Below are 26,703 nucleotides of genomic sequence, written 5' to 3'. Positions count from 1 at the left end.
GAATAAAAAGGTCATCAAATACATCATTAACCCATTGAGGACGAGTCCCGAGAATACCCGGGCAAGTGTCTATGGGAAATGCATGTTGTAGCAAAGTCAGCCCATCCTCAATGGGTTAAAAACTGTTGTTGTTTTTTTGTTGTTGTTGTGGCCTGTCTCTTTTGTTTTGAACTCAACATTTTCAGTTCTGATCTTTCTCTCCCTATCCCTGCATGTCTGTATTATTCTGATGGAATAATACACAACTTCTTTTTTTTTCAGTAGCTTCTCATTTTGCCTCTCAACTCAGGCTAGCTACCTTGTAGAATCACCACCAGCAGACATATCAAAACTTTGTTCAATTTTGATCAGCCACTGCTGCTAGTGGTCATAAAATGAGCACTGTAAAAAAAAAAAAAAAAACCCAACAACAATAATAAACTTAACCACTGGCAGGTAATATCTGTCTTTTATTGATTAGCCTCCATTGCCCGTTGCCTTGGCAACTCCAACAATGCATGCATCAAAGACAAAAACTAGCCAAATGAATCAAGAATCCAGCAAAAAAGTCTCTGGATGCGGAGAGAGAGAGAAAGAGATGAAAAAAAAAGACACCTAAGTCGTTTCATTTCTTCTTAAAAGGCGTGGTTGTCCAGTTCGCAAATTGAACGACAAGCATCGCCTGCCTTTTTGAATGGTTTATTGCTTCTCTTCTTCTCCTGGGGGAAAAAAGAAGAAAAAGAAGAAGAAGAAGAAGAAGGAAACAAAGAAATGAAAGACACAAAAATACTTCAGCTTCGATGATGGCCTCACAATCAATCCTCGGTCTATTACGTCGGTGACTTTCACTGTCATTGCTGGCTCCATACTCTGCTATTTGTGGACTTAAGAAGCTTGTCCGATTGAGTAACGAGATGAAAAAAAAAAAAAAAACGTCAGAGAAGAATATCACGTGCATTGTACAGTGGTCACTGTTGGCAGCTATCACTTTCTGTCTTTGTTTTTCCCTCCTCGAGATAAAATAAGATGCAACTAGGTTTGAGGTGATTTGATGTGAACCATGATTAATCGCTCTTGTGATTGCCACACATTGAAATGACTATACAGAATTACGGTTTTGTGGTTTACCTCATCAAGCAACACATGTGCCACCATGATATCAACACAAATTGTCATGAACACACACACACACACACACATAGTAAGTCAATATAGTGGGTCCAATTGTAAGTTTGATGTCGCGTGGTTACAGCGTTGCATATTTTTCAAAAAGTCACTGATCACCTTTTTCATCGAGATATTTCAGTGATCTGTGCTGAGCTACGCCATCTATGGCTAATGATACAACCAGACAAGTACTGAAATTGCCATCTTTGAATAATATTTATGGACAGCTACACGCATCACAGTGACACACTTGTGACCCCATGCAACTAATCTGAATGCCAACACTGTTTGACTTGCCACGAGCCACATTGCAAATGTTGACTGCAAAATCTATTGGAATATTTGTAAAACCTCTAATGGTATGTGAGTGTGTCAAACACTTCATCGGACTTGATAAGTCCCATTCATAGATGCAACCCACTGTGTACACGTGAGGTCATCAGCCTTTTTTTTTTTTGGGGGGGGGGATGTTTTAAAATATAATGTTAAAGTTTTGCTGGTGAGTCTACAGTGGATTAGTAAAGTCCATAAATCCTGGTAATGACACCTTCCCATTCTAAAGGGAACAAAAAAATACTTGGTGATTGTTCAATCAATCCCCTATCACCAAAGTTAATATCACTGTGGGGATTGGCATCAAACAGCAGGCATTTCGTTCAGGTAGAGTGAGGTAGGACGAGAAATTATTCTCCTCTACTTTAACAATAACAACAACAAAAAACATGTCATGCACCACCGCCTTCCTATCCTCATAACTCAGTGGAACCTTGGCCATGATTACCAGCAAGCCCAATACCTTTTTTTTTTTCTTCTTCTTCTTCTTTTTTCTTTTTACCCTGGACGTTATGCTAAATTACTAAGCTGATGAAGGGTATGAAAAGATACTCCTTTGGTGGCCTGTGTTCCCGGGATATGAGCAGTTTTCTTCCAATTATGGAGGGACTTAAAGGGCAATGAACCTAGGTCTCATGCCTGGTACGACCCTCGGCATCTTGAAGGACTGTTCAAGGGTTATCACGATACATATCAAAACCTTAAACAGAATCTAAAGGATGATCAAAACGGGGTTACCTAAAGGTTTTAATAACTAAGACTAATCTAGCATTCTGTGCTTCTTATCAGTCTCCTATAATGATATGGTAGCATTCATGTCCTCCATGTTAATTGGGTTTACAATTAAAAGTCCTCCTGTCATAAACCTTGTCTTCTATCAGAATCATACGATGATCGAGATAAGATATGTAAACACAGACACACACACACATACACACACACATACACACAAAAAAAAAATCTTAAAACTAGAGAAAGTAGGAAACTTCCCCAGATTGTAAACATAAATCTGTTCACTGAATGTTTAACGTCATCCCTGACATCATGATCAGCCAGAATCTTTTACCATATCCCCGTCTCCATCACCCTCCCTGCTCACTTTCGGGCTCAGTCAGTCGTCGGATATTTGTCAGTTTGGCGAAAAACAAACTTTCTTCAGCTTGTGGTATTCCCACGGCTCAATCAATCGCCCGTCCCCTGCTGGTCCAACGATGGGCATGCGAAGTCACCATCTGGACCTAAAAAAAGTGTTGGCCTTTCCTGTGAGTCTCTGCTCCACAGGAAAGAAATGCTTCCACAGTATTTGAATGTGTGGTAAATATTGCAGTCTGCAGTGGCCACATTGCTACAGCCCTCAAAATGTCATGGAGGTACAATATGATATACTTCTAGCACATTTTTAGTTACACAGAGGTGAGTAACATTATAGTGAGAATAAACACACACACAAACACACACACACACACATACATATATACAGACCCTTATGCACACTGTACATAAAAATTTTGCTGACCTCTTTCCTTTTTTTTCCCCTTTTTTGAAACTGTAATGGCAACCATTTGCTGGCTTTGTTTCTCTGACTGTGTGTTGGTCATTTTCTATGAGAAGAAATAAATATGGTCTTTTGGAAACACAGCAAACTCACTTTCAATGTATAAGATATTAACTAAACAAACTCCACGTGATGCCCCTCATTTTTTTTTTTTCAATCAATTCTTCCTCTGTATTGAAAGGAGTAAAATGGCTGGCTGTCTCTGGGTCTTTTCTATCAGGGGAAAAAAAAATATGGCTGAAAAAATAATCGTTGGGTCAAGGTCGGGCATTGCTCGAAAATACCTCAGGAGCCTTGAGTGGTTGCTATAGACAGTCTCTTGAGAAGAAAGCAATAAATACATAGATAAAGTAGAGAACCGCATCCATTTCTTTCGGTGGAAATTTGTTACTAGAGAGTAAAAACTAATGAATTCTGATGTCTCCATTTGGTAAGAGCTCCCTCGAGCTTTTTTTTTTTTTTTTTTTTTTTTTAAATCTAGGTAGGTGTTGGTGTAATGCTGCCAATCCTGTGTTTTTTCATCACTTGCAGCCACAGTGGGTGAGTGACTCATGAGTTATTTGGGGGAAGCTTTACGTCCCATTCACAATCCATTTGACATAATGATTTTATGGGCACTTTACCCGACATATATACAGCTCCTCAACGGCGGACAGAGACAATGAGGTCGGCAATTCGGCCCATTACGTTCGATTGATGGCGGTATTTTCTCCGGCGATTTGGCTAATACAATTTTAAATGAACTTGGTAATGATTGGATTAAAATTCTTCCGTAACTGTCCCATGCGCAACAAATGAAGGCACTTATGCCTGTAATGACCGAGCAGATAATAGCAAGATTTGGCACAGTGATCATAAATTAGTTTACAAAATGACCGATTCAAGTCGAATAAAAGGGAATTACCTTATTCTGTATTTGGGTACACCAAAACGGTAAATGAGTACAGAAAACTGCCAGATTAATCACTGAAAAAGTAGTTAGATACATGTAGGTCATGCACTATCATCAAGTATATGCCACAAAATTCTGAAGAAAAAGTATGTTTAAACTCAAATACTGAAATATCAGCATAAATAGACCCCCCCCCAAAAAAGAGAATTTTGAAGAAATTTGAGTTTTGTGGAAAGAAGAATTTTGAAGTCTGTATGAATCATAAAACAAAATGCAACTGCATATGACAAGGGCAAAAAAAAAAAAAGATCCATATAAGGAGTAGAACTGTTATTCTAATCATTCTAATCCATTTCAGGAGCATCGAAAAAAGCAAAATAAATAAGTGAATAAAGAAGCCCCTTGAAGCAGACAGCCAGCCCTTGATTGAACAGTATTTCCTTCACTCTGCTGCTGGTTTCTTCTTTCCTTCTCCACCATCCTAAATCCCCTCCCCCCCACCACCATCCACCCCTGGGAAGAATTTAATCAAGATGTGAATGAAAGTGTGACCACAACGCCACTCGGCGGTGGGCAACCTTGAAATGCGTCCAGAGGGCAAGACATGCTGACGATACAGGCAGGTGTTCAGCGTGACGTATCTTCATCTCAAGCAAGAATTTATTCTGAAATATGATAGTAATCTCACACTATATAATTTTACCTAATTCTCAAAAGTACATATTTATGTAGACATTTCACAACTACTTAAAGGTCCAGTTTACCTTTGGGAACAGTGATTTCAAAAATGTTCAAGATATCACATTTGATGCATATGTGTAGGTCTGTTGTATCACAAAACATCCTACCATATAAAAATTTTGCAATAAAGCCTCAAATATAAGGAGATATCAGTGTTTTTCTCAATAAAGCGTAACTGTAGACGGTTTAGTCTGGAAACATTTTTATTATAACTATTGTTCACATTTTGTGTATTTAACAACAATTAAGATCAATTATACAGATTCAAATTTTTACAGTGATTGTTTCTATCCCTAACTCACATATTAGAACTATTTCAAAACACCAATGTTGGGTTTTTGTTTCATGTGCAAATGGTAAATTATGACTTTAATTCTCCTTTTTTTTTCTTGTTAAATCCCTGAAACATCAAAAACATGACATAAGTTGAGTTCTTTTCTTCACTGTTACTCCACTTTAAACTGCTTCCTTCTTTTATAATCAACTTACAAATGGACTCCTGTAGATTGATATGCAAATATCTCCATCTTCTAATTGTCACTTCGAACATTATAAACATACAAAGTGTGCTCATCTTTCATAACAATTTGAGGAGTAACTCTGTGCAACACTGTATACTTTATATTTCTCATCAAATGAGACTGAAGTTAGTTAAGATAAGTCCTGAGACAACTCTTTTATGGGTGTCAAAATATCAAATTATTTTTTTTTCTTTCATTTAACCAATTCACTTTTATTTTTACTTGATGAATGAAACAGAAAACAAAAACATTTCTAATGCTAGCCCTGCCTAACCTTGTCCAGTTTAGGACAAGAATGCTTCTTTACTTTTCTCCCTGTACCTAAGAGGTACATGTAAGGGTGGAACTAGACATGCATGCAGCATATGAAGGACTGGATAGGCAAATTCTATCCTGTTAGTGGGCCATCTATGCAACAAAGGGTCTGTTTGTTCCAACACATATATTGCACATATTTTATATATAAGTTATCCTTGTATGTCATCAGACAATTAATGTCACTGAAGAAATTATTAAAGATCAAGTGTGTACACACAACATCTTTCTTCTGTCAATCAATAAAGGAGAATGAAAGCCAAAAATACCGTATTGATTGAGGGAATGCAGCAATATTAGTAGAACACACATCTGTAAAAGTTTGAGGAAAATCGGACAACCTGTTCATAAAACATGAGTTTTTGAAATTTTGGTGACGAGACTGCTGAATCAGAAGACAACTACAGATCATGACATCACTGTGCACTACAATACTACAATAGAAAGAAAATACAAAGAAAATTCAATATATTTTCACTTTTGCAGTACAATGAAAGAGCACTAGACTTATCTCTTTCAGAAAGCAGGGGAATATCATTACTCTTGACATACATGTATGTCAGTAGCAAGTCCAGGGAACGCCTACTTTTCATATGGAAGTATATTTTCTGGAATTTTCTTTGTATTTTCTTGATATCATAGTGTATATTGATGTCATGATCTGTAGTAGTCTTCTGATCCAGCAATCTCATTACCAAAATTTTTTAAAATTCCTAACTTTTGAGTGGATTGTCCATTTTTCCTCAGACTTTCACTAAGGTACTCTAGTAGTATTGCTGCATTCACTCAATTCACAAGTATGTTTGGGTTTTATTCCTCATTAATGACGCCACTTTAAATGAACAGAAAGGGCGAGGGGAATGATTGACGATTCAGAAGTATCATCAATAATGGCGTGTCAGCAGTGGCATGACAGGTTGTACGTAATCAAGAAGTTAACGGCCAGTCATCGCTTCTGGTTTCACGTACTGAATGCTTGAAGCTTGACAGGAATGAAAATTAATGAAATGTATTAACAAAAACGTTTGACATCTCTTTCTGTTCTTCAGACAATGATGATTGCCATAGACGAAAACAAATGTTGGTATTTTTCTGTATTTTTATGAAGTGATTTATTTCTGTTGTCTGTTTTAATGGGTCATAAATTATTCCTGCACAGAACAATCACAACCACAACTTGATACATGTGATACATGCAAAAAATGATGGGTCATAAATTATTCCTGCACAGAACAATCACAACCACAACTTGATACAGTGATACACGCAAAAAATGATAATAAAAGTGACTTGTACCACCTTGTACATGGGCAGTTCAAGTTGCATGGGTTTGCACAATTATTCTAAAAGGTCTGTACCATGAAGTCTAACAGGATGTGCTTTACTGCAAAGGGGGGCTAATACTCGGGTCTGCTAAAAAGGCTGTGTGTCAGGCTGCGCTGGCAACGGCATCCTGCAAAATGCAATATCAACTGCCATATTCCATTAAGTTTTGACATGTGCACACCCCATGGGAATGGTTGCAGAACGTAAAAGCGAGGGAGAGAAAAAAAAAATCCAATAAATTCATAAAGCGTCCCTAAAGTTCCCAAGCCTTTCCTTCTTTACATATTTATCTGCTGGTCAGTCCCACCTGGGCTTTCTACTTGTAAATAGGCCGGCTTTGCCCCCTCTCAATCATGTGCACATCCCCTTAAGCCCCTCCATGGGAGAAATGGACAAACAACATGCACATGACCCTCAAACACACACTACATACACACAACACACACAAACACACACACACACACACACACACACATTATACACACACACACGCATACACATATACACAATATATGCATACACAAAAGAGACACAAATACTTGCCGATGTTCTGATGTTCTACCATGTAACTTTTATAGATCTTCCATCTGCATACCTTTATATCCTTCTTTCTCCCCCTCTTCTTTCTTTCCTCATCTATTTCATTCTTTCTTTCATCTCGATTTTTTTTTCTTTTCCTCCAATATCTTAACATTTTCTTCTCTCTCTCCATCCTTAATACTCTCTATCTTATTTTTCATATATCTTATCTACATTGCCTTTTCTCTAATACATGTGCACCTACAGTGTATACATTTATATCTAGATACAATATTATACTGTACGAATATCTTAACTGCACAAACTGTTATTCCACATGAAGGAAAAACTTCAGGAACAAATACATGTATTCTCGCCTTTCAGCAATATTACCTTTCCCTGCATGTGTAGTTACACTACATGTATGTGTCTGTATATGTGTTTGTGTATATTTATATATAGTATAAAGATACACAGAAAGGAAAATCACCCTAAATAATGAACACACACACACATACACACACACACACACATACCTTCACACATTCATGCACATATGCTTCTTTGTATTAATGCACAACTCTTTCGCCCACATTCATCTTTTACAATATATCTCTCATAATGCTGCAAGGGCAAATATGAAGACTCGTTCAAAATTGCCGTGCATAATATACCTCTGGAATTTAGATTGTGACTACAGCAAATTTGCACTCGGGGAAGGCCGGGCTGCATGCACATCGCAATGTTGAGAGCCATGTGACGGGGAGGAAGGCCGACCGTTTTAGGAGATCACAACAAATATTTACCGCTGGCTGTATCAGAAATGTTACCCCCAATCCCTCCACCCTACCCAACCCCACCCCACCCTACCCAACCCCCACCCCACCCACCCCCCTTGCCCGCCCATCCATTCGCCTTTCCTCTGTTTGGCTATATTTGCACTGCTGTGATGGATCAGTCAGGTTTGTTAATATTACCTGGGAACATGCCCCTTTTCCTCCAGCGGGCAATGTCTCGGCAAAAAATGTCGCCATGATCTCACAATGAATATCTAACATTTCAGCACAGAGCTTTCCTCGAAATTACACACCCTTATAAAAAAAATAGAATAAATAAGAAGTCTCCCGTAGATCATAAAAAAGTCTAAAACATGCGGTAGCAGATAGCTCCAGAAATTTTATTACTCGTCCAACCTACAGATTAAATCAAACCGCTTCAATGGAAGCCAGAAATATACGTCATCAATTTTCCTTTTGAGCAAAATCTTCTTAAAGCTGAAACCACGTGCATCCGCAGACAGAAGTGAAAAATACCTCTTGCACAATCGATTGTATTCTTTCAAGGCTAAGAGTGTTTTTCTAGAAGTCATATACCACTGAAGGGCTATTTCTATGGGGTTACTTTTACAAGACCGCCTACGCATATATCACTTGCTTTTAAAGCTGCACTAAGACATCTCGAATATTATGTCTTGCATAGAGTTTCTGTCATTCTATAGACGAAAATGGAAATCCGTAAGTGAACTGGAAAGAATTTCATATTCACACCAGAGATATTGAAACACTGAATTCTTATAAAATCTTTGCAGTAATCACCACTACAGATGCTGTTCTTAGATGTATTAAAAATGTAAGAAAAAAGCAGCACTGCTATACTGCCCACACGGACACAGACATACAAACATACCACACATATACAATAATGTAAACACACACACACACACACATATGAATACATCCCACACATCTGGTTTCAGCTTTATGACAATATCATTAAGGAAGTAAAAACCTAAAGAAACTGGTGGATTAGTTGGATACCATGAAAGCGTGAGAGAGAGAGAGAGTTCAGAGAGAAGTATATCAACTGGGTGTAGTATGTACACATCTTCTGAAGATAGCTCAATAGATACTTATTCAAGCCACTGAGACATACATTTGTACACACATACACTCACTCACACAAAAGATGGCTCTAAATGGATACTAGCTTTTCCATACTATCGTATAGGTCCTCTCACAGTTGTCATGCACACATACATGTATGTCAGTCCTTCTATTGACATATTATCTTGATACAAGTGTACCTTAATTTCAATGATCACATATGACAAGTTCGGTTCCATGACATTTGCTCCTGCAAAATTTGCTCCCATAAAATATCTGCATGCTGTGACAAACATGAATTCCATTCACAAACATAGCCCTAATCCTAATCCTAATCCTCACATCAAACTAAACCTAGAACCTTATCATAACCCTAATCTTAACCCTAAGTCCTTGCATAAAATAAAGACCGGAGCAATTGCTACATTTATAAGCAAATGTGTTACCAAAAGTTAACTTTGATATTGAATAGGGTAGTATACAATATCAAATAATTTTTTTTTGCAACAGTCAAACTAACCATCTGCACCCAAAGCAACTACAACCCCCCCCCCCCCAAAAGGCAATGGTGCATTGAATGCCATCTTTTCTTCAATAAAGCACAGAATATGCAAGATATTTATGATTTACATGTGCTAGCAGTTTGTAGTTTGTCCTACATTGTGAGGAAATTCTTGTGCTGCAGGACCTTCCCCTCCAATACCATAGTGTGGACACTCAGTGGAACTTCTTCTGGTGTCCCAGTGAAGCTTGTCTGGTCTGGGACAAACCTTTAAGTGGAGAGTGACCTTTTGAGGTCATAATTGATGGCATCCAGCTGTATTCATTGAATGTGCGCATGCACGAGGTCTTGGTGTGAAGTGATATAGGGCTGGCCCAAAATCGCGACTGCACCGCAGCTAGAGGGCAGTTGAGATAGTAGTCTAGTGTAGATGGTCAGTCATAAAGAAAGATCAGATCTCTCCTGACTATCCCCGCAAAGCAGGACCTAGCGTGAACGCAGAGTGGTTACCCTACAGAATCTCTTATCACCTCTGTAGACATCTGACTTTATGCTATGGCAGTAATTATCATAAACACAGGTGACTGCGACCCCTTTCAACCCCCCCCCCCCAAAAAAAAGCAAAGTATCAGTAGTGTAATCCATTCACTAGATCAATGAGAGATTAATTTGTTAAGTAACATGCATCACCTTGAGGTCTAAACACTCCATCTCATGTTACAAGAGGGGGGGGGGGGGGGGACATACTCTCCACAGGGAAAATGGGAATTTTCCATTGGTTATGCACCTTGTGTAACAGGTTAAGTATCTTGTGGGGAAATGTCATGCCACATATTACATGTATGTAGTAGTTCTCAAACTACTTCAATAATGCAGTCTATCATGACAGAATTCCTTTGTTGAATCCTTTTCCTTCTCCTTCATACTCTCTCCTCTTGTTCAAATCTTCCTACTCAGAAAATTTCCAGCATTTACATCTTTGATTTGAAGATGAAGGCGATAGAGAATATGAATGGATAATGAAAGCCAAACAAAAAGAGTATCTACCGTTTTCTTCTTGTGGGTAGTGTTAGCATTTTCATTACACCTACATAACAGCTCCAGTCCTCAAAAGAATTGACAGTCACTTTGTGTGTGTGTTATAAAATAGTGATGCAATCACTGACGGTGGGGGGGGGGGGGGGGGGGGGGGAGAAGAAGAAACTGGTATCAATTCAAAGACTGGATGAGGAGACATAATGTTGTACAAACAAAGAAAGAGCACGCTTTTGGAGGTGTGCCCTGTAGCAGACTGGAAGCAGGTGTGTTGGTAACAATGTTACGATAATACAACTATATTTTGCAAATGATGGATTTGAAATATAATAATTGGTAAAGGATCTGGCCCTCGTGGTAACCTCTGCCAACATACAAATTGTTTCTGACTGTCTATATCAAAGGAATAATACTGCACGGTTGTCAAAGTGTACATCATGTCTCCCTATTAAAAAATATAGGCCTAGATGTGTAACACAAATATCAAAATATCAGGTTCTTTTTTTCCCCTTAACCACAAGATACATTGTATTTCCAAAAAAATATATATATCATTATTGACAAATGTGCCATTTTCAATTGGTGAAAGTACTGCTAAGTTACCTTCCAACTACAGTAACACAAGGTAAACATAATTCTTCGGGAACCCCCAATCTATGCTTTGAAGATGGAACTGTTGTAAGTACACTTTAAAGTGCAAAAAGCAGTGCAACCCCCTCCCCATAAAAAAAAGGGGGGAGACAAATGACAAAAACAGGGAGAGATAATCTTGGGCAAAAGCAAACTATGCTTGAAAATAAAACTAGACACCTACATAAGGCTACAATTGAACTTATTTTGTGGATGGGCTTGTGAAGAGCTCAAGTTTTATACCTCCGTTGCAGTACTTTACAATCAATTTCTTCAATTTCCATGGCATCAGTCTACATATGACTGAAAATATTCTGGGCTCTGGTGAAAACCAGAGCTTGCATTGAGTTGAGTCTCATGGCCTTACCAGAACTCCATTACCATTTGAGGAGGTTATCATGTACTCCAAGAGGACAGGAGTGAGGGGGGGGGGGGGGGTGATGGGAGGAATTGAGGGAGGTAAGAGCTACTATTTGCTCAAGAGTGGGGGCCCCGGCCAGGCAGCTGAGATTTGCCCCAGCACCACAAAGTCCATATCTCCCTCCACTCATCGGGAGGTTAATATCAATTAGACTGCCTCCCGTGTCTGTCGCTACGACGATATGGCTGTGAATAATTTAAGACTTTGCTGGGGAAGGACACATTTAAAGTCATAAGCAGTGATTTGGGGAAGCCAAAAAAAAAAATGCGTGTCAAACCCATTTGTATCCTACGATTATATGACAATAACATCATGCACTATGTGCAAATACGGTTTTCAGAAGACCAAAAAGAAGACAGAATTGCTTCAAAAGTCATTCTTCTTCTTTCAAAGTGTCCTTCAATCAGAGTGATCATCATTGCAAACTTTGTAGGTCTTTCTAGGTTACGTAAATGCCAGCAAGCTTTGGTATTCAAAGTGGGTTTTGATTCTGCTTATCTTTATAACTGAATACCGAAAAGGGTGTGATGAACTGTTTTAAGTAAAATTACATCTGTTTCTCTTGAAGAATGTGTTCACTGAAAAAAAAAAAACCAAAAATACAATTACATAGAGCTTTAATCTGGCAGCAACCCCCTTGTGGCAAAGCCTTATGGAACATAATAATCATGATACCTATTTGGACTTTTAACTGCATTAATACTTAATATCTCCATTTATGGTCTAAATTAATGAGATTTGGGAGAAACTGCTTGTTTCAAAAACAACTTAATGATGCCATGAGACTGGAGGAGGGGAAAAAAAGAGCCACAGAGTTAGAATGATGTTGCTCTCTCAGAGCTAAATAATAAGTAATCTTTACACACAACATGTTGTTCTTATGCCTAAATCAATCATATGATAAAGAAAGAGAGAAAGGAGGGCTCACAAAAATCCAGTTTACTGTCTTTTAACATGGTAACGCCACCATACAAAGCGCTGTGTAGATGCAATGGATAGTTTAAACAGAGAGAGCGAGTGCTGCTTTAAGTGACTGCTGCAGAGATACATGGCTCATGTTGTACGACATGCTTGATTTGATCGATGATCATAACACTTTAGCAACATCTTTTGTGTCGCGGTTACCAAGGATAACTATGCCCCAAGCACTTATGCCCAGCAAAAGAGATGTTCACACAACACTCTTTTTTCTTTTTTCATTCTGTGTGCGGAAGCTGAAGGGAGAATAGGCCTGGCTAAGGACAAATCCCCGTCCCTAAAGCTAATGCTAAAAACGTCATAAACTTTTAGATTTGAAATTGCCGACATGAAAAATGCTCTCAACAACATAATGTCGCATCAGACAGCTACTGATTTCTTTTCTTCTAAATATGTATAAAACATGCATAAAGTCTCACTACCTAGGCAGTTTTCTCACAGCACTTCATAAAGCCGTTTCATGCCACACTTTTTTTTTTCTAGCGCAAATCAATTTTTCCCCCAAGGTGTACAGTATCACAGATATATGGGGAAATGATTGAACACAGCAGGAATAGTATCAAATCTTTCCTCTTCTTGTGGTAACTGCATATTATATTAATGCAGTGATTCACAAGACATGGCAACTTCCCAGGGCCCTCTCAGTGAAGGGGGAAAGAATATATCAACTGTTTATGACTGCTGCAACCCAGACAGTAACTATTTTCTCTGGAAGCACTTGATTTATCAACATGTGAACAGTTGCTATATATAGAAAAAAGACTTATAATCGATGAGAAAATTACACATTATGTACAAACTTGCAGGGTCACTGACTGAAGGAACGCATGAAATATTCAAAGATTTTCATAGAGATAAAAGCTGGAGATTTCAATCAACGACAACCTCGCCATAAATTCTAACAACAATTTCTGGGTGAACTTACCAAAACCACAGCTACGAGAAATACATAACAATCAGGTATTGCACACACTTTGCACACATGCATACGCACAAGCATGGGCATAATGACACGCCGTACATGTATACGCAGCAAGTCTATTTTTTCACGAATCAGGACTTCCAAACAATTTTGCGAGTGATTAAATTTGCAACCGTGGAGTACAGTCTATTAATGGAGAAATGTTTCATTACATATTGCATTATTGTACAATATGTCACAATCAGAGTTGACATATTCGCGTGTTGAAAAATTTGCAAATTGCACCAGACTCATGAAGTTTGCAAAATAAATGGCATATATATACAGTACATGGTACACCGACAAAGACATATAATTGTGTACACACACACACACACACACACACAAATGAACAGGTTGTTGGTATTTACACTTTGGAATCCAAAAGATTATACCTCATGTCACTACTACCACCCTGGCAAGAATTCTTGAAAGTATTAATTTCTGGCATCATGTTTTTGTTCATCTATCTTTCCTTTGCTATCTCTTACACACACACTCAAAAAAGATGGATGCCACACACATTGGCAGTTTTATAACACAGAAAAGTGACTACATGTAAAGAGAAGAATACATAATCACTCAAATATTCTTGCCTTTTTCACACTTTGCATTTTATGTTCTAGCACTGACACTAAAGTAAACATGATAAAAATCAAAACATAAAATGGAAGATGTACTCATTAGCAGTTTTCTATGGCAGAAGAGTGACTACAAAACAGGAAAATATATGTAATTACTCAGTTGTTCTTGTCTTTTTTTTTAACTTTTCATTTCATGTTCTGACAGTGACACTGAAGTAAACATGACACAGGCGCACTATTTTGAGGCGCTGAATTCATCGATGTCACTGTTTAAATGCACTGCTGGGAAATAAGGGTTTATAAACGGCCCGATTGACTTGCGCGGAGGGGCTGGCAATAAATACGGCACAGTTCTCTAATGACACTTTAATCAAGGAAAACAAGCATGAATGACCCAATAAAAATTACAGCCGTCAAAAAAAGTTGAACCTTTCCCTATTCATTTCTCATGTCTTTCCCTTTTCTCTCTCCCTTCCTACCCACCCCTCTCTCTGTCTTCTTGTCTGTCTGTCTGTCTGTCTGTCTGTCTCTGTCTCTCTCTCTTGTATTCTCTCAGTTGCCCAATGATTATTATTCCTCCCCCCCCCCCCCACAGTCTCTTAACTGTTTTAGTTGTCAAAAAGTTTAATCATTCCCGTGTATATATTTCTTGTTTTGTAATCTTTCTTCATTCATCCATCTTTCTCTAATCCCACCCCACTCTATTAATTGGTCCAGTTGTCAAGAGTTTAATCTTTCCCATTCATTACTCGTTATCTCGTATTTCATACCGTCCATCTTCACCCTGTACCCCACCTCTTCTTCATTCTTCATCATCCTCATGAAATATTAGCTCTAATCACCCACATCCCACATTCATATTTTCCCTGTATCAAGTGCATCTTTCTATCCCTCCTTCCTTTACATTTCATATACACACACACAAACACACACACACAAATACACATACACATAAATATACACAAACCTATAAGTTCATCTACTTAGCTTTGCTTTTATGTATATCTATAGATATCTCTCTATACAAACAGAGGGGATATACAATCACACATCACACATATACAAAATGTATAAACATACAAACATACATAAAAATATGAATTTGTATAATTCACTATAATACAAATATACCATATAAATATATTTACATTATACACACACACACACACACACACACACACACACATATATATATATATATATATATATATATATATATATATATATATACATATGATTTTATACATATTCATATATCTATCTATCTATCTCTCTCTCTCTCTATACACACACAAACAAATACACATACATACACTCACTCTCAGATATGAACATGCATATCATACAATGGCAACAATCTTGGTAAGACGAGGAGGAGGGATGGCATTTCAGCAGATAAAAGAAAGCGTGGATGAGAAGGGTGGCCTGCTTCCTTATTCATGGGACTGTTTGCACGTCGGGTGTGGAATGCCGTCTGGGGCGCGAGACAGGGGGGGGGGGGGGGGTCTGGTCAATATGAGACACTGAGAAGGAGGGTGGAGAGGTTCTGGAGAACGGCTCAGTCTTGCACCACCACGGCACAGAATGATCGCAGCCAGCACAGGGACATTCAAGGGAGACTCCACGCCAACTTAACCCACTGAGGACGGACTGATTTTGCTACAACACGCATTTCCCTTAGATGCTTGCCAGAGTATACTCGTGACTTTGGTTGACTTTGGTAGAGCGCGTATGGTGGAACATTTGGAGCAGCAATTTTTTTTTTTTTTATTCAAATGGGTTCAGAAATGACAGAAAGTATCAGCGTTCAAACTTTCAAACTTCCAAACGTTCTCATTATACAGCGATATTTTTCACACTCCCATATCTAAATCAGATGGGGTGATGATGTTATTGCCTTACAACATTCCAATAAGAATGTGCATGAAAATACCATTTTTCAGGGGAAAAAATCTTCTTTTTTTTGTCAATGATTTTGCGACTATGATCCCTCTTCAGAAAAAAAAAAAGATTAATAATCATTGCTACCACCTTCCAGTACTCCTAAAGAATGATTTAATCAATGCATGAAATTTACTTCTTTTTTTTTGAGTTCTTTAAAAAAGGAAATCTAATTGATGGCTTGTGGGCAATGCATGAAATTGTGATCACAACATGGCATCAGTACCTTTTTAATTCTTAAATGTATCTATGGTATGTCATCAACATCACTGTTTCTGGAAATGCCTGAAACAGCTTCCTCTAATTTCTCCCGGATTTGAAGAAACTTTCACTTGTACTTTCAAGTTGACTGTCACTATTCTTCTTGAGTCAACTCAAACTTGGAATGGAATATCAGATTGACCTATTTTCCATGGGATTCCCAGATTCCATCAAACAGAATGCACCAGGATCTTGTAAGCAATAGGAGTCAGGCGCAACATTATGAGGGCACTTCACTTTCTTCCTAAACTGACTGGTCGTATCAGTTATTGTACGACAAACTGTGTGAACGACCTACCGAAGTCTCTTGTATACTGCATACACCGAATACTTTGCGAGGTTCTCATTTTCGCAAAATTTTGCGAGTCTGGCACTATTCGCTGATTTAAAAACACACGCAAATGATAGCTCTGATCTCAACATGAATGTGAGGTGCACACATACATTTATTGACTAATTGCTATACTCCACAATTGCGAATTTAACCACTTGTGATATTGTCGGGAAGTCGTGAGAAATTAGACTTGCTAAATATATGGCATATACAGTAATCAACTCCTCTCCCCCCCCCCCCCCCCCCCACCGTGACATTGTCTGCTTTACATTAATCTTCTTTACTCATCTCTCTTTCTAACTGGTTTCATTGTGGACTACATGTAGTTGCATGCTCAAAGGCTTACTTCATTCATAATTGCTAATCAGTTGTTTTGATTTGTTTTCCTTTTCATTTTCGCTGAGTATGTTGCCATAGATGCATGTATAGCCATTTGTAGGAAAATAACATACTGCACTAGTGTGACATATGCCAGAGAGAGAAAGGGGGGGGGGGGGGAATACGGAAAAAACAAGAGAACAGAAGAAAGGGTGGAGAGAAATTGGGACATCTATCGAAGAGATCACACCAGTTCTGAAAACCTCACACTCGTTGTATAATGTCCTGGCTGGTATCTTGAGCAATATGACGTGTGTACACAATTATGCAACCATCCTTACACACTTCTCTTTGAAAAAAGGAAAAAATTGCACACAATAAGCATGCCTCAAAGCAAATATTAGAACACATTATGTTCTGTGTATGTCCGTCATTTCTTCACAATAATATCCATTTTGGAAAGAAGGAAAAAAACCACCATAATTGCTTTAAAAAAAACAATCAACAACCAAAACATGATATACACGACTTGGGGCCAGACCATCTATACTTTGACATTTTAAAAAAGTATTTCCCCATGGTGAAAATTGTATGTGTTCTGCAGATAACAGGACAACACTGACAGAAATGTATAAACAGAAATGATACCTGGATGTGCATATGATTTGGATTTGTGAGTAGGGGATATTCAAATCATTTTAGCCACATCCTGATCTGTATACAGAGCGGTTCATGAGTGCAAAACCAGAAAGAGTGTGGTAAGTCCAAAGAGTATTTTGACTTCGGGGGGGGAACAAAACTCTCACAGTCCAAAATATTGACACGTGGTCGTAAGGATCCCCGAGGAAAAATCAAACTCCAGCGCTATTTCCTGAGGAAATTGTTCACTGGTTTCCTCCCATTCCACGTACACACTTCTTGCGATATTCGTTCCTAAACATTCTAAGTAATGCGGTGATTATCCGTCTGGCTACATGAGTATTTTTTTGAAATGCACATGCACTTCCTCCTTCGTGCCAAGCATGGGAGATAAAGTTCCACGATTCTCCTCACATTTCAACCTGGTTAGCTTCCCTGTCCCTGAAATCAATTGTGCAGATGAAATGCCGACCCACTTAACCCCATTTTCATGTAGCAACTGTGACTTGTTTGACTGAAGTTGATTTTGATACTCAAAGCTACATGTATTTCTTTTCCCCATACTGAACTACCACTGATTCTAGTAACTATTTCATCTCTTCTTTTTTTTTTAATCTTTCCAATGGCAAATGGCTACAGAATGACAGGGAACAGTATTAACCACTGCCCCTTTGACATACAAAACTGTGGGCACTAAGAAATGAACTGCACTAAAAGTGGGCATTTTGTTCTTGTGCCCAACAACAGTAAGGTCAGTTAATTCCTGAGATATAAAAAAAAAAAAAAAACTGACCACTATGATGACCTTGGGTCAAGCTACCTAAATCTATGTAAGTCTGCTCATCAATTTCCTTACTGCTTCATCTTCCCATCTCCTTTTCCATCCCCAGCCCACCACAACAGGGGAAAAAAGTAAAAACAAACAAACAATTAAACAAACAAACAAACAAACAAAATAAGGGAAATAAGGGCATTCAAAGGAAAATTAGCCTGGTAAATTGTTAAATTTTTGTTGGTTATGTTTACACTGAAATCCTTCACTGATTGCAAATATGAGGGACAAATAGTCAACAATAGAAATATATGCAAAGAAAAATGAGTTCAAAAAAAGAATGATACATAGCACACACACACACACACACACACACACGAAGAGACATCACAAAAAAAAAAAAAAAAAAAAAAAAAAACCTGTGTTGGGGAAACGCTGGAGTTGAGAAACCGTTCCTCCCTCTGGGCAATCAAGGCCCTGATGTGACAATTGCTGATTCGAGTGGAAGTGCACAATAGGATTAATCCACTTAAAATTTGTCAGCGTTATTCTCATTACGCGGCGTTAAGTGGCCCCGCTGCTTTGAGCCTGAATGGGCATGGAGGCGCGCAATGGTGGCGGCTACAGTACAACTCTAACAGCCTTGGCATTCAATTACTGCCGTGTTAACACCAGCAGTCTACACACGCTCCCTGATTTTTCAGGGGATTTTTTTTTTTTTTTTTTCCAGGATAGGAACGCTGGGTACCTGCAATTGTTTTCTCGAACTTAAATGACATTGACCAGGAAACAAGGGACCTAACTGTGAAACAAAGGCAGACGAAAAAATAAAACAAAATCATAATAATGATAGAGATAATACAAGAGTTCATCCTCCTTTCATAAGGGTATGAGACGTCATTGTAGTTTCAGCTCCAATTTCAATCAAAGAGCTGGCTGGCTGATGAGGCATGTTTCGTTTGAAACAACTATCAATGCCCATGCATTTAAGAATGAAAATAAATGATAAAAAAAAAAAATTTGCATCCTCTATCGAGTTTCCGTATTTTTTTATGCATTTGTGTCCATGAGTATAAATGTGTTCATCTTCCTTGCTCTCTGTTATCAGTCTGTCTCTCTGCATGTTTTTTGTAGTTTTCTCTTTTTTGTCTTTTTCTTTTCCCCTCCTTCATATTTTCCCTCTTTCTGCCACAAGTCTATCCTGGGGTGTCTCTGTCATTCATAGAGCATACATGGCACATAGATATGAGCCTCCTTCAAATCACACACCTTGAGCTGGCTAAGCACGGGAGCGAGAATGCTCAGTTGATCGCGGGCAGCGAGAACCGCTAAAAGCGCAAACGTAAACACATCCCCGGGAAGAATTACTGGGTATATGCCGTTCGGTCTCAAATTTCTCCCGTGAGAATACCGGAAAATAATCCACACGAGTTACACACCTCGCAAATCAACTGGACGGGACGGTAGGGACATGCTGGGTCATTTCTTCATTGTTGACACTAGGCAAGTGACCATGACACAACACACACACACACACAAACACACATATGCTACACTGGTAATTTCGTTAACGACTGGAATGAAAGGGAAGAACAGATTCCGCGTGTGAACACAGTAAATCTTCTTCAATGTCCATAATCTGGGCAGAATGTTGGTCAAGACTTGACATGAAGGCTTGAAAATGTCTGACGAGATATGACCAGGGGGAGAATTACCCTTGAAAAAAAAAAAAAAAAAAAAAAACATCAGTGGGCAAAGCCACATAGTGTAGCCCAGTGTGAACGCATCCGCCTCTGGTACACCACCAGTGGAGACAGTTTCATGTGGCAGTGATAATGAAATGTTCGTTTTCGTAATACCTAGTAGCCTGTCCAACTGTCTTCCCCCTCCCCCCATTGTGTATACTGTTATGAATGTGCATGTAAGTATGTGTGTGTGTGTGAATGTGGACACCTCATGAGATATGTAAATACAAAATGTAGGTATAAGATATCTTATGTCTATGTATATATTATATATAACATATATACGCCTATACATCAATATATATAAGCCTATCTATAAATGAAGAAAGAGAGAGGGAGGAAGCGAGAGAGACATACAATGAAATCAATAGGATGAAAATAGAATAAACAGGCAGGCAAGAAAGACACTGTGACAGCAATGCTGCTACAGCCTCGATAAATCCCATAAGAGGAGCTGTAGAGAAGGGGGAAGGAGGGAGGGAGGTGTGCAAGTGAGAAGAGAGAGAGAGGCGGAGTGAAAAGCCTATTAAAAATGTAATTGTCCAGCTTGAGCTGTCGCGTATATCTCTGTGTCAAATGACCATGAGCTCTGCGCCGCCTGGCCGCTCGCAGGCCGCTCTCTCGAGAATAGCCGTAGCTTTTACGCACTCCAGTGGCGGCAAAACGCTGTTTGCTCATCGCCAGATGCTCCGGCCCGTCTCCTCATCTATGCAAATGTGACCGACGCACCCGCATCCAGGCACCCCTTCGCTCCATTGCAGCGCATGATCCCATGCCAGTAATTGTTCATTGTTACACCTCGTCGGAGATGATTGGTGTAAAATTATCATCCTATTGTTTTGATAATGAAAAATCAATTGGAACACTTGCACATATCATTGCAGGTCTGTGTTTATATCACTCATTTTTTTTCCAACTCATTGGGTTATGACCAACGTGAGTACAGTAGACTAGAAATTAAACTGGAGGGGGGGGGGGTAGGGGTTGAGAGGATACAAATAAAACAAACAGAATATTTGTACGTAGCAGTTATGCTTTAGTAGCAAAAGAACTCAACGCACAATTTCCAGCATTCTGTCCATTTCTGAAACAAGGCTCGCTCCGAGACAGCAATTCATTGCTCCTTTGCAGCGAATGAAAATGCTGAAATAAAATGCATCCGAAAGTCTCTCGATTATCGTGCCGCACAACCAATATCCACTCATTTGGGGTGATTTGCTGTGGAGTGCTCTTGACTCCCTGCATACCCTCCCTCCCCCCCCCCAAAAAAAAAAAAAAAAAAAAAAAAACAGAAACAAATAATACTCAAAAGAATTGGAAAGAAACTTAAAGGCAACCACTATGATGCGGGGAAACATTATCCTATCTGGGAGGGGAACAGATGTTGGTAGACGAACCCATTTCTGGAACATAGCGTACGAGATGGTCACGGTTGGAGAAGAGGTCGATGATGCTTGATCGCTGTTGCATCGCATAATTGATGGGTAAACTGATACATCCTAAACAGGCCCAGATGGCATCATTTGTCTCTCATCATCATGCAGCTTGCAGCATTAAAAAAAGGGTGAGGGATTTATAAACTACGAAAGCCTAAACGACTGAATAAAAATCTGAAACGACACACCTAAAAAGTACACGGCCACTTAAAAGAGGTCAATGGTACTAACAGGTGTGCTTTGCACTGATTTCTTCTCTTTTTTTTTGGGGGGGGGGGTCCCGAGGCTTGCCTGACCTAGCAACATCTCCTTTACAAACCCAAATCATGTACGCAGAATCAAGAGAAGAAGAAAAATCAAAAGCTTTTCCCCATGCATTTAAGCCAAAGGCCATATTATGCGATATGATGTCAGCGTGCAGAAAAAAGGGACAAAATTATTCAAATCATGAATGTGATGAGGTTGTTGATAACTTAAATTATGATAATAATGGATAAATAATGGATAAATACTAATAACTCCCTATTTTGCATTCATTGATTTGTATTTCATAAACTTCCTGGCATACTGTAGAATTCTGCAGAATGTATAAACATGCAGCATCATCTACATGCTGTTGCCCTATCAACGTTCACAGAACCCCCCCCCCCAAAAAAAAAAAAAACAAAAAAAAAAAAAACAACAACAACAACAACAACAACAACAACAACCAAACAACAACAATTGTAATGATATTTTAGTTAAAAGTGAAAGTAATCATGACCTCTTGTACACACTCTTGTGTTTGAAAGTCACTCTGGCTCAATACGAAAAGTGAAACTAGACTCCAGACTGGCATTTTGACATACAAACATACTATTAAGTGCTGCATGGTGATGGCAATGGTTCAATACCTCCAAAAGTTGACTTCATCCCCTTTTGGCTCCCTTGGTGTACAGACTTGAAACTGGGTGACTTATAATAGAGCCCTGTTCTTTCACAGGGTAATCTCGATGTGCCATTGACCAAATTGTCATTAAGATTTCATTATGATGTCAGATGTAATATCTACAGTTGCATATAAAATGTAAACACACACACACACACACACACTCTCTCACACACACACACATATACACATACACACAATGCAATGGCCAGGAAATCAAAATTTTGCTGCCTGCCAGCAACTGCATATATATGACGTAAGCTGATCTCTCGCACATGGTCATTTGATTGCACGCTATAAATCTGTCTTCACAATTCTCGGAACCTTCCATTTCATTACGGATTACGGATTCTTACCTCTTCCGCCCGCACTTCAAAAGCGAGTAACGTGAAACTTAACCTTTTATAATCAAATGCCCTTTTCTGACTGACTTAAAAATGCCTTTATTCTGCTTCTATTTATATAATTAACCCTTAGCATTTGGAAGCTGGGTGTGATATAAATGGGTACTGCATCTCTGAGAAATTACCATTTCTTTGTAATCTTCTAGTCAGCTGGTTAAATGACTGTAAATGTAGACACACACGCACAGCTACAAAGGCCTTCAAATACAGACCTGTCCATTGGTTTAATAGCTTTTTATCATCAAAGTTTAATCTGCGGAAGCCAGAGATTTCAAACAAGACCGTGGGCCTAATCCCCATGTAATGAAATTATATCGTATTCACACCTTGAACTCCACTCAATTCCCCAGCAGTGTGGGGCCCGGGCAAAATGCTTTCTGAAACGACCCACAGCCGACTGCACCTACACATGTAACACCTACACTCACTAAGCGAGGGCTAAGGTGTTCATAGTATCACCTCTCGTGACTATGGTATAAAAATGGCATTGCTAGTGTACACGAAGGAGTGTCATCCAGTTATAATAGGGGTAATGGTGTGTGCGAGTGTGTCTGTGGACAGCGAGTATTTTCAGTTCTGTACCAGTGCGCTTAGAGATGCCCGCATTAAGCCCTATATAACTGCTATGAATTCATTATTATCTGTATTATCATCATTATTATTTCCTGGCATCGTCGGCTTTGATAGCACAAAGCACACAAATTTACCTGGTACGTATTTGTGACATGCCCAGGGCATACGAGCGCACATTGATACCAGAGTACAACATGATCATTTACAAAGGCTGCAAGTGATCTCTACAGCCACTTTCAAAGAATGCTTCCTATGTCATGCTTTAAAGGGATAGTACAGTATTGGTAGAGGAGAGGATTGGACTTTTATCTTTTTGCGAGATACCAAGAAACCACTTATCGTATAGTAGAGCTTACCATTCTAAGAGGAATTCAAAGTTTATTTTGATGAAAATCGGTTTTGGAATAGCAGAGACACCCTAAAACAAAGTAAAACAAAGCGAACATAATAAAAGGTGGGTTCCACCTTTTATTACCATCGCTCTGTTTGGGATATCTCGGCCATTTCAAAACCAATTTTCATTTTTTTTTTTAAAGTTGCATTCCTCCTGAAATTACATGCCCTTTCACATTTCATAAGAGGTTTCTCAGTATCTCACCCAAAAATGTTAGAAACCTGAAGTTAGGTCCCAACCAAAACTACGATCCCTACGATCCCTTTAAGTTACATCACCAGAGATGACACCAGAGATAAGATAAGTTACATCACCAGAGATGACACACGTGTCTACAGTATACATTCAGAATGAAATGTATCCAAAGCATCAAAAGCTTCTATAATGAACTGCTCCCACACACTTCACATACTCGATGTTTTTTTTTAAACCGATACTTCCCCCTACAAAAAAAAAAAAGCATGAACATGTGCACGATTATAAAACGTAAACAGCATCTCACTACTAGGGCAAGATGATTCCTACGTCTTGTCTTCTCTTCCGCACAACTACACCCCCCCCCCCCCAACCAATCAAACAGTACTCTTGTTCCTTTGTGTACAGCAGGAACAACAAGCTCTTGACAGTTCAGAAACTCAATTTGTATGTTTGCCAAACATTTTTGCTCCGCCGCACAATTTAGCTCTTGCTGCTGATGTCAGCATTTCTTTTCTCTTCACTTTTTACCCCGTCTTTCCCGTAATTTGCTTTCACCACAAGGGGTGGGGGGGGGGGGGGAGGGGAAGAGATGTAGTATAGAATGGACATATTATGTTTTAGGGGTGTATGTACTTTCTGATGCAATTGCGAGGACACACGTTAAGCTTGGACGGACGAGATTAAAACATGCTAAGCATAGGTGGCTCGATCAAGGACATTTGAATTCAAAGGGGGGGGGGGGGAAAGCAAACCGACAAAAGATTAATTTGCCTCCTGAAATATTTGTGGAAAGGCTGGAAAAAAGGAGTATGTCTCAAATCTGTCTTCTCCAGAGTAGCATGATGACATTTAAAATGCTCTAGCTACACACTGCTTATCACTGGCAGCAAGATAATTTTCGTTTTGTATCAAAATATACCTCTTCCCAAATTTTACTGCATGACTGACAGTAAGAGCTTCCAGAAATTTTGTGTTGAAATCTGTATTTTTATTTTTCTGCCTAAGATCTAAAACACTCCTGAAATCTGGAGACAGCTCTTTACAGCTCATTTGCGAAGGACATCACACACATGATCCCATACTAAGTAAATTTCAGGTGTGCAATAAACAGGCAAACAACTTCACTGAAATATCTTATTCTGCAGCCATTTCAGAGCACTATTTGGTGTCACTTGAATGCATGCAGTCAATTCTACTTAGAGTCAAATTTCTGTCTGTCACTCATGTAAGAAAATTCCTTTTCTAATTGAAATTTGAAGAGCATCTGCTAGTTACATGTACATCAAGTCGGTGGAAAACATTGAACTTGAAGCTTCTCTTTCCATGCCAATGGATTCAACTCACGCACAGTTGACTGTAATTATTGGCAGAATGTTTCAATGACAAAAATCACATGCTGGCTTGCTCGTGAGTTGTATAATGTTTGCAGAAAATTAATGACTGTTGGCGCAAGGTATTTTTCCTGGCTCGCGAGAAAGCTTGCCATAAACAAACAACAAAGAGATAGGCGAGTTTCCTCTTGGCAGATGACTCCACATGAGGACACAATTTTTGCCGCACCATTGATATTTGATTAAGAAAATTAAAATGAAGGCATATATTCTGGTGATGGCCAGCAGATATGTAGATGTTTGCTCTCAATACCAGAGAGTACAGGACAAGATGAGAAGCAGCTTTGAAATATTGTATAATTGTTGAATGTTTTGCTACTGTTTCACTTTATTTCATAATCATCTACGCTCTGCCATTTATACAAGGGACTGTTATTTTGCACACACACACACACACACACACACACACAGAAACAAATTACTGAACACTGTACTGATTACTAAATATCTGATGACTTTTGCTGAAAAAAAAAGTTAGATCTATAGATCTGCAGTAAACATATGGAAATCAGAAATGTATATATATGAACATGAATATATTCTCTCTCTCTCTCTCTCTCCCTCTCTCTCTCGCTCCCTCCCTCTCTGTCGACCTACCTTCCTATTTATTTATTTATCTATCTATCTATCTATCTATCTATCTATCTATCTATCTATCTATCTATCTATCCAGATTGACAAGTGAGTGATAATGCTCTGAATCAAAGACAAATGCAGAAAATTGCTTCCTGCCATACATACACAAATATTCATACACATTCAAATGCATATTGTGTGCAATAATCAATGGAGTATACATGACAGAAATCATATTCCAGGAGGGTGAGGGGGGGGGGGGGGAGGGAGATATATTTTGGTCCCAAACTGATAAATGAGGTGGTAGGTAGTAAAGAAAAGAATGTGTGACAATTTCTTGAAGTACACTCACTTTTTGCCCTTCTCTGACTGCAGGGAGCCACCATACTTGGACCTCTGTCCGAAGATTTCAAAGATCTCGGGAACCACTGTGGCAAACAAGGCCTGGATG

The 26,703-nt window shown here is 38.9% G+C and overlaps 1 protein-coding gene across 1 annotated transcript in view; it reads right to left on the bottom strand.

Annotated features, from left to right (window-relative positions):
- LOC140228858 (calcium-activated potassium channel subunit alpha-1-like) overlaps positions 1–26,703 on the bottom strand; it is a 214,813-nt gene that overhangs the window by 85,371 nt on the left and 102,739 nt on the right. The window contains exon 7 of the mRNA XM_072309128.1: positions 26,605–26,696. Coding sequence (XP_072165229.1) covers positions 26,605–26,696 — 92 coding nt within the window. The remainder of the gene's footprint in view (positions 1–26,604; positions 26,697–26,703) is intronic.

Source organism: Diadema setosum, chromosome 5, assembly GCF_964275005.1.
Source record: "Diadema setosum chromosome 5, eeDiaSeto1, whole genome shotgun sequence".
Classification (NCBI taxonomy): Eukaryota; Metazoa; Echinodermata; class Echinoidea; order Diadematoida; family Diadematidae; genus Diadema; species Diadema setosum.
Note: the sequence above shows the minus strand (reverse complement) of the source record. Positions and strands in the feature narration are given on the sequence as shown.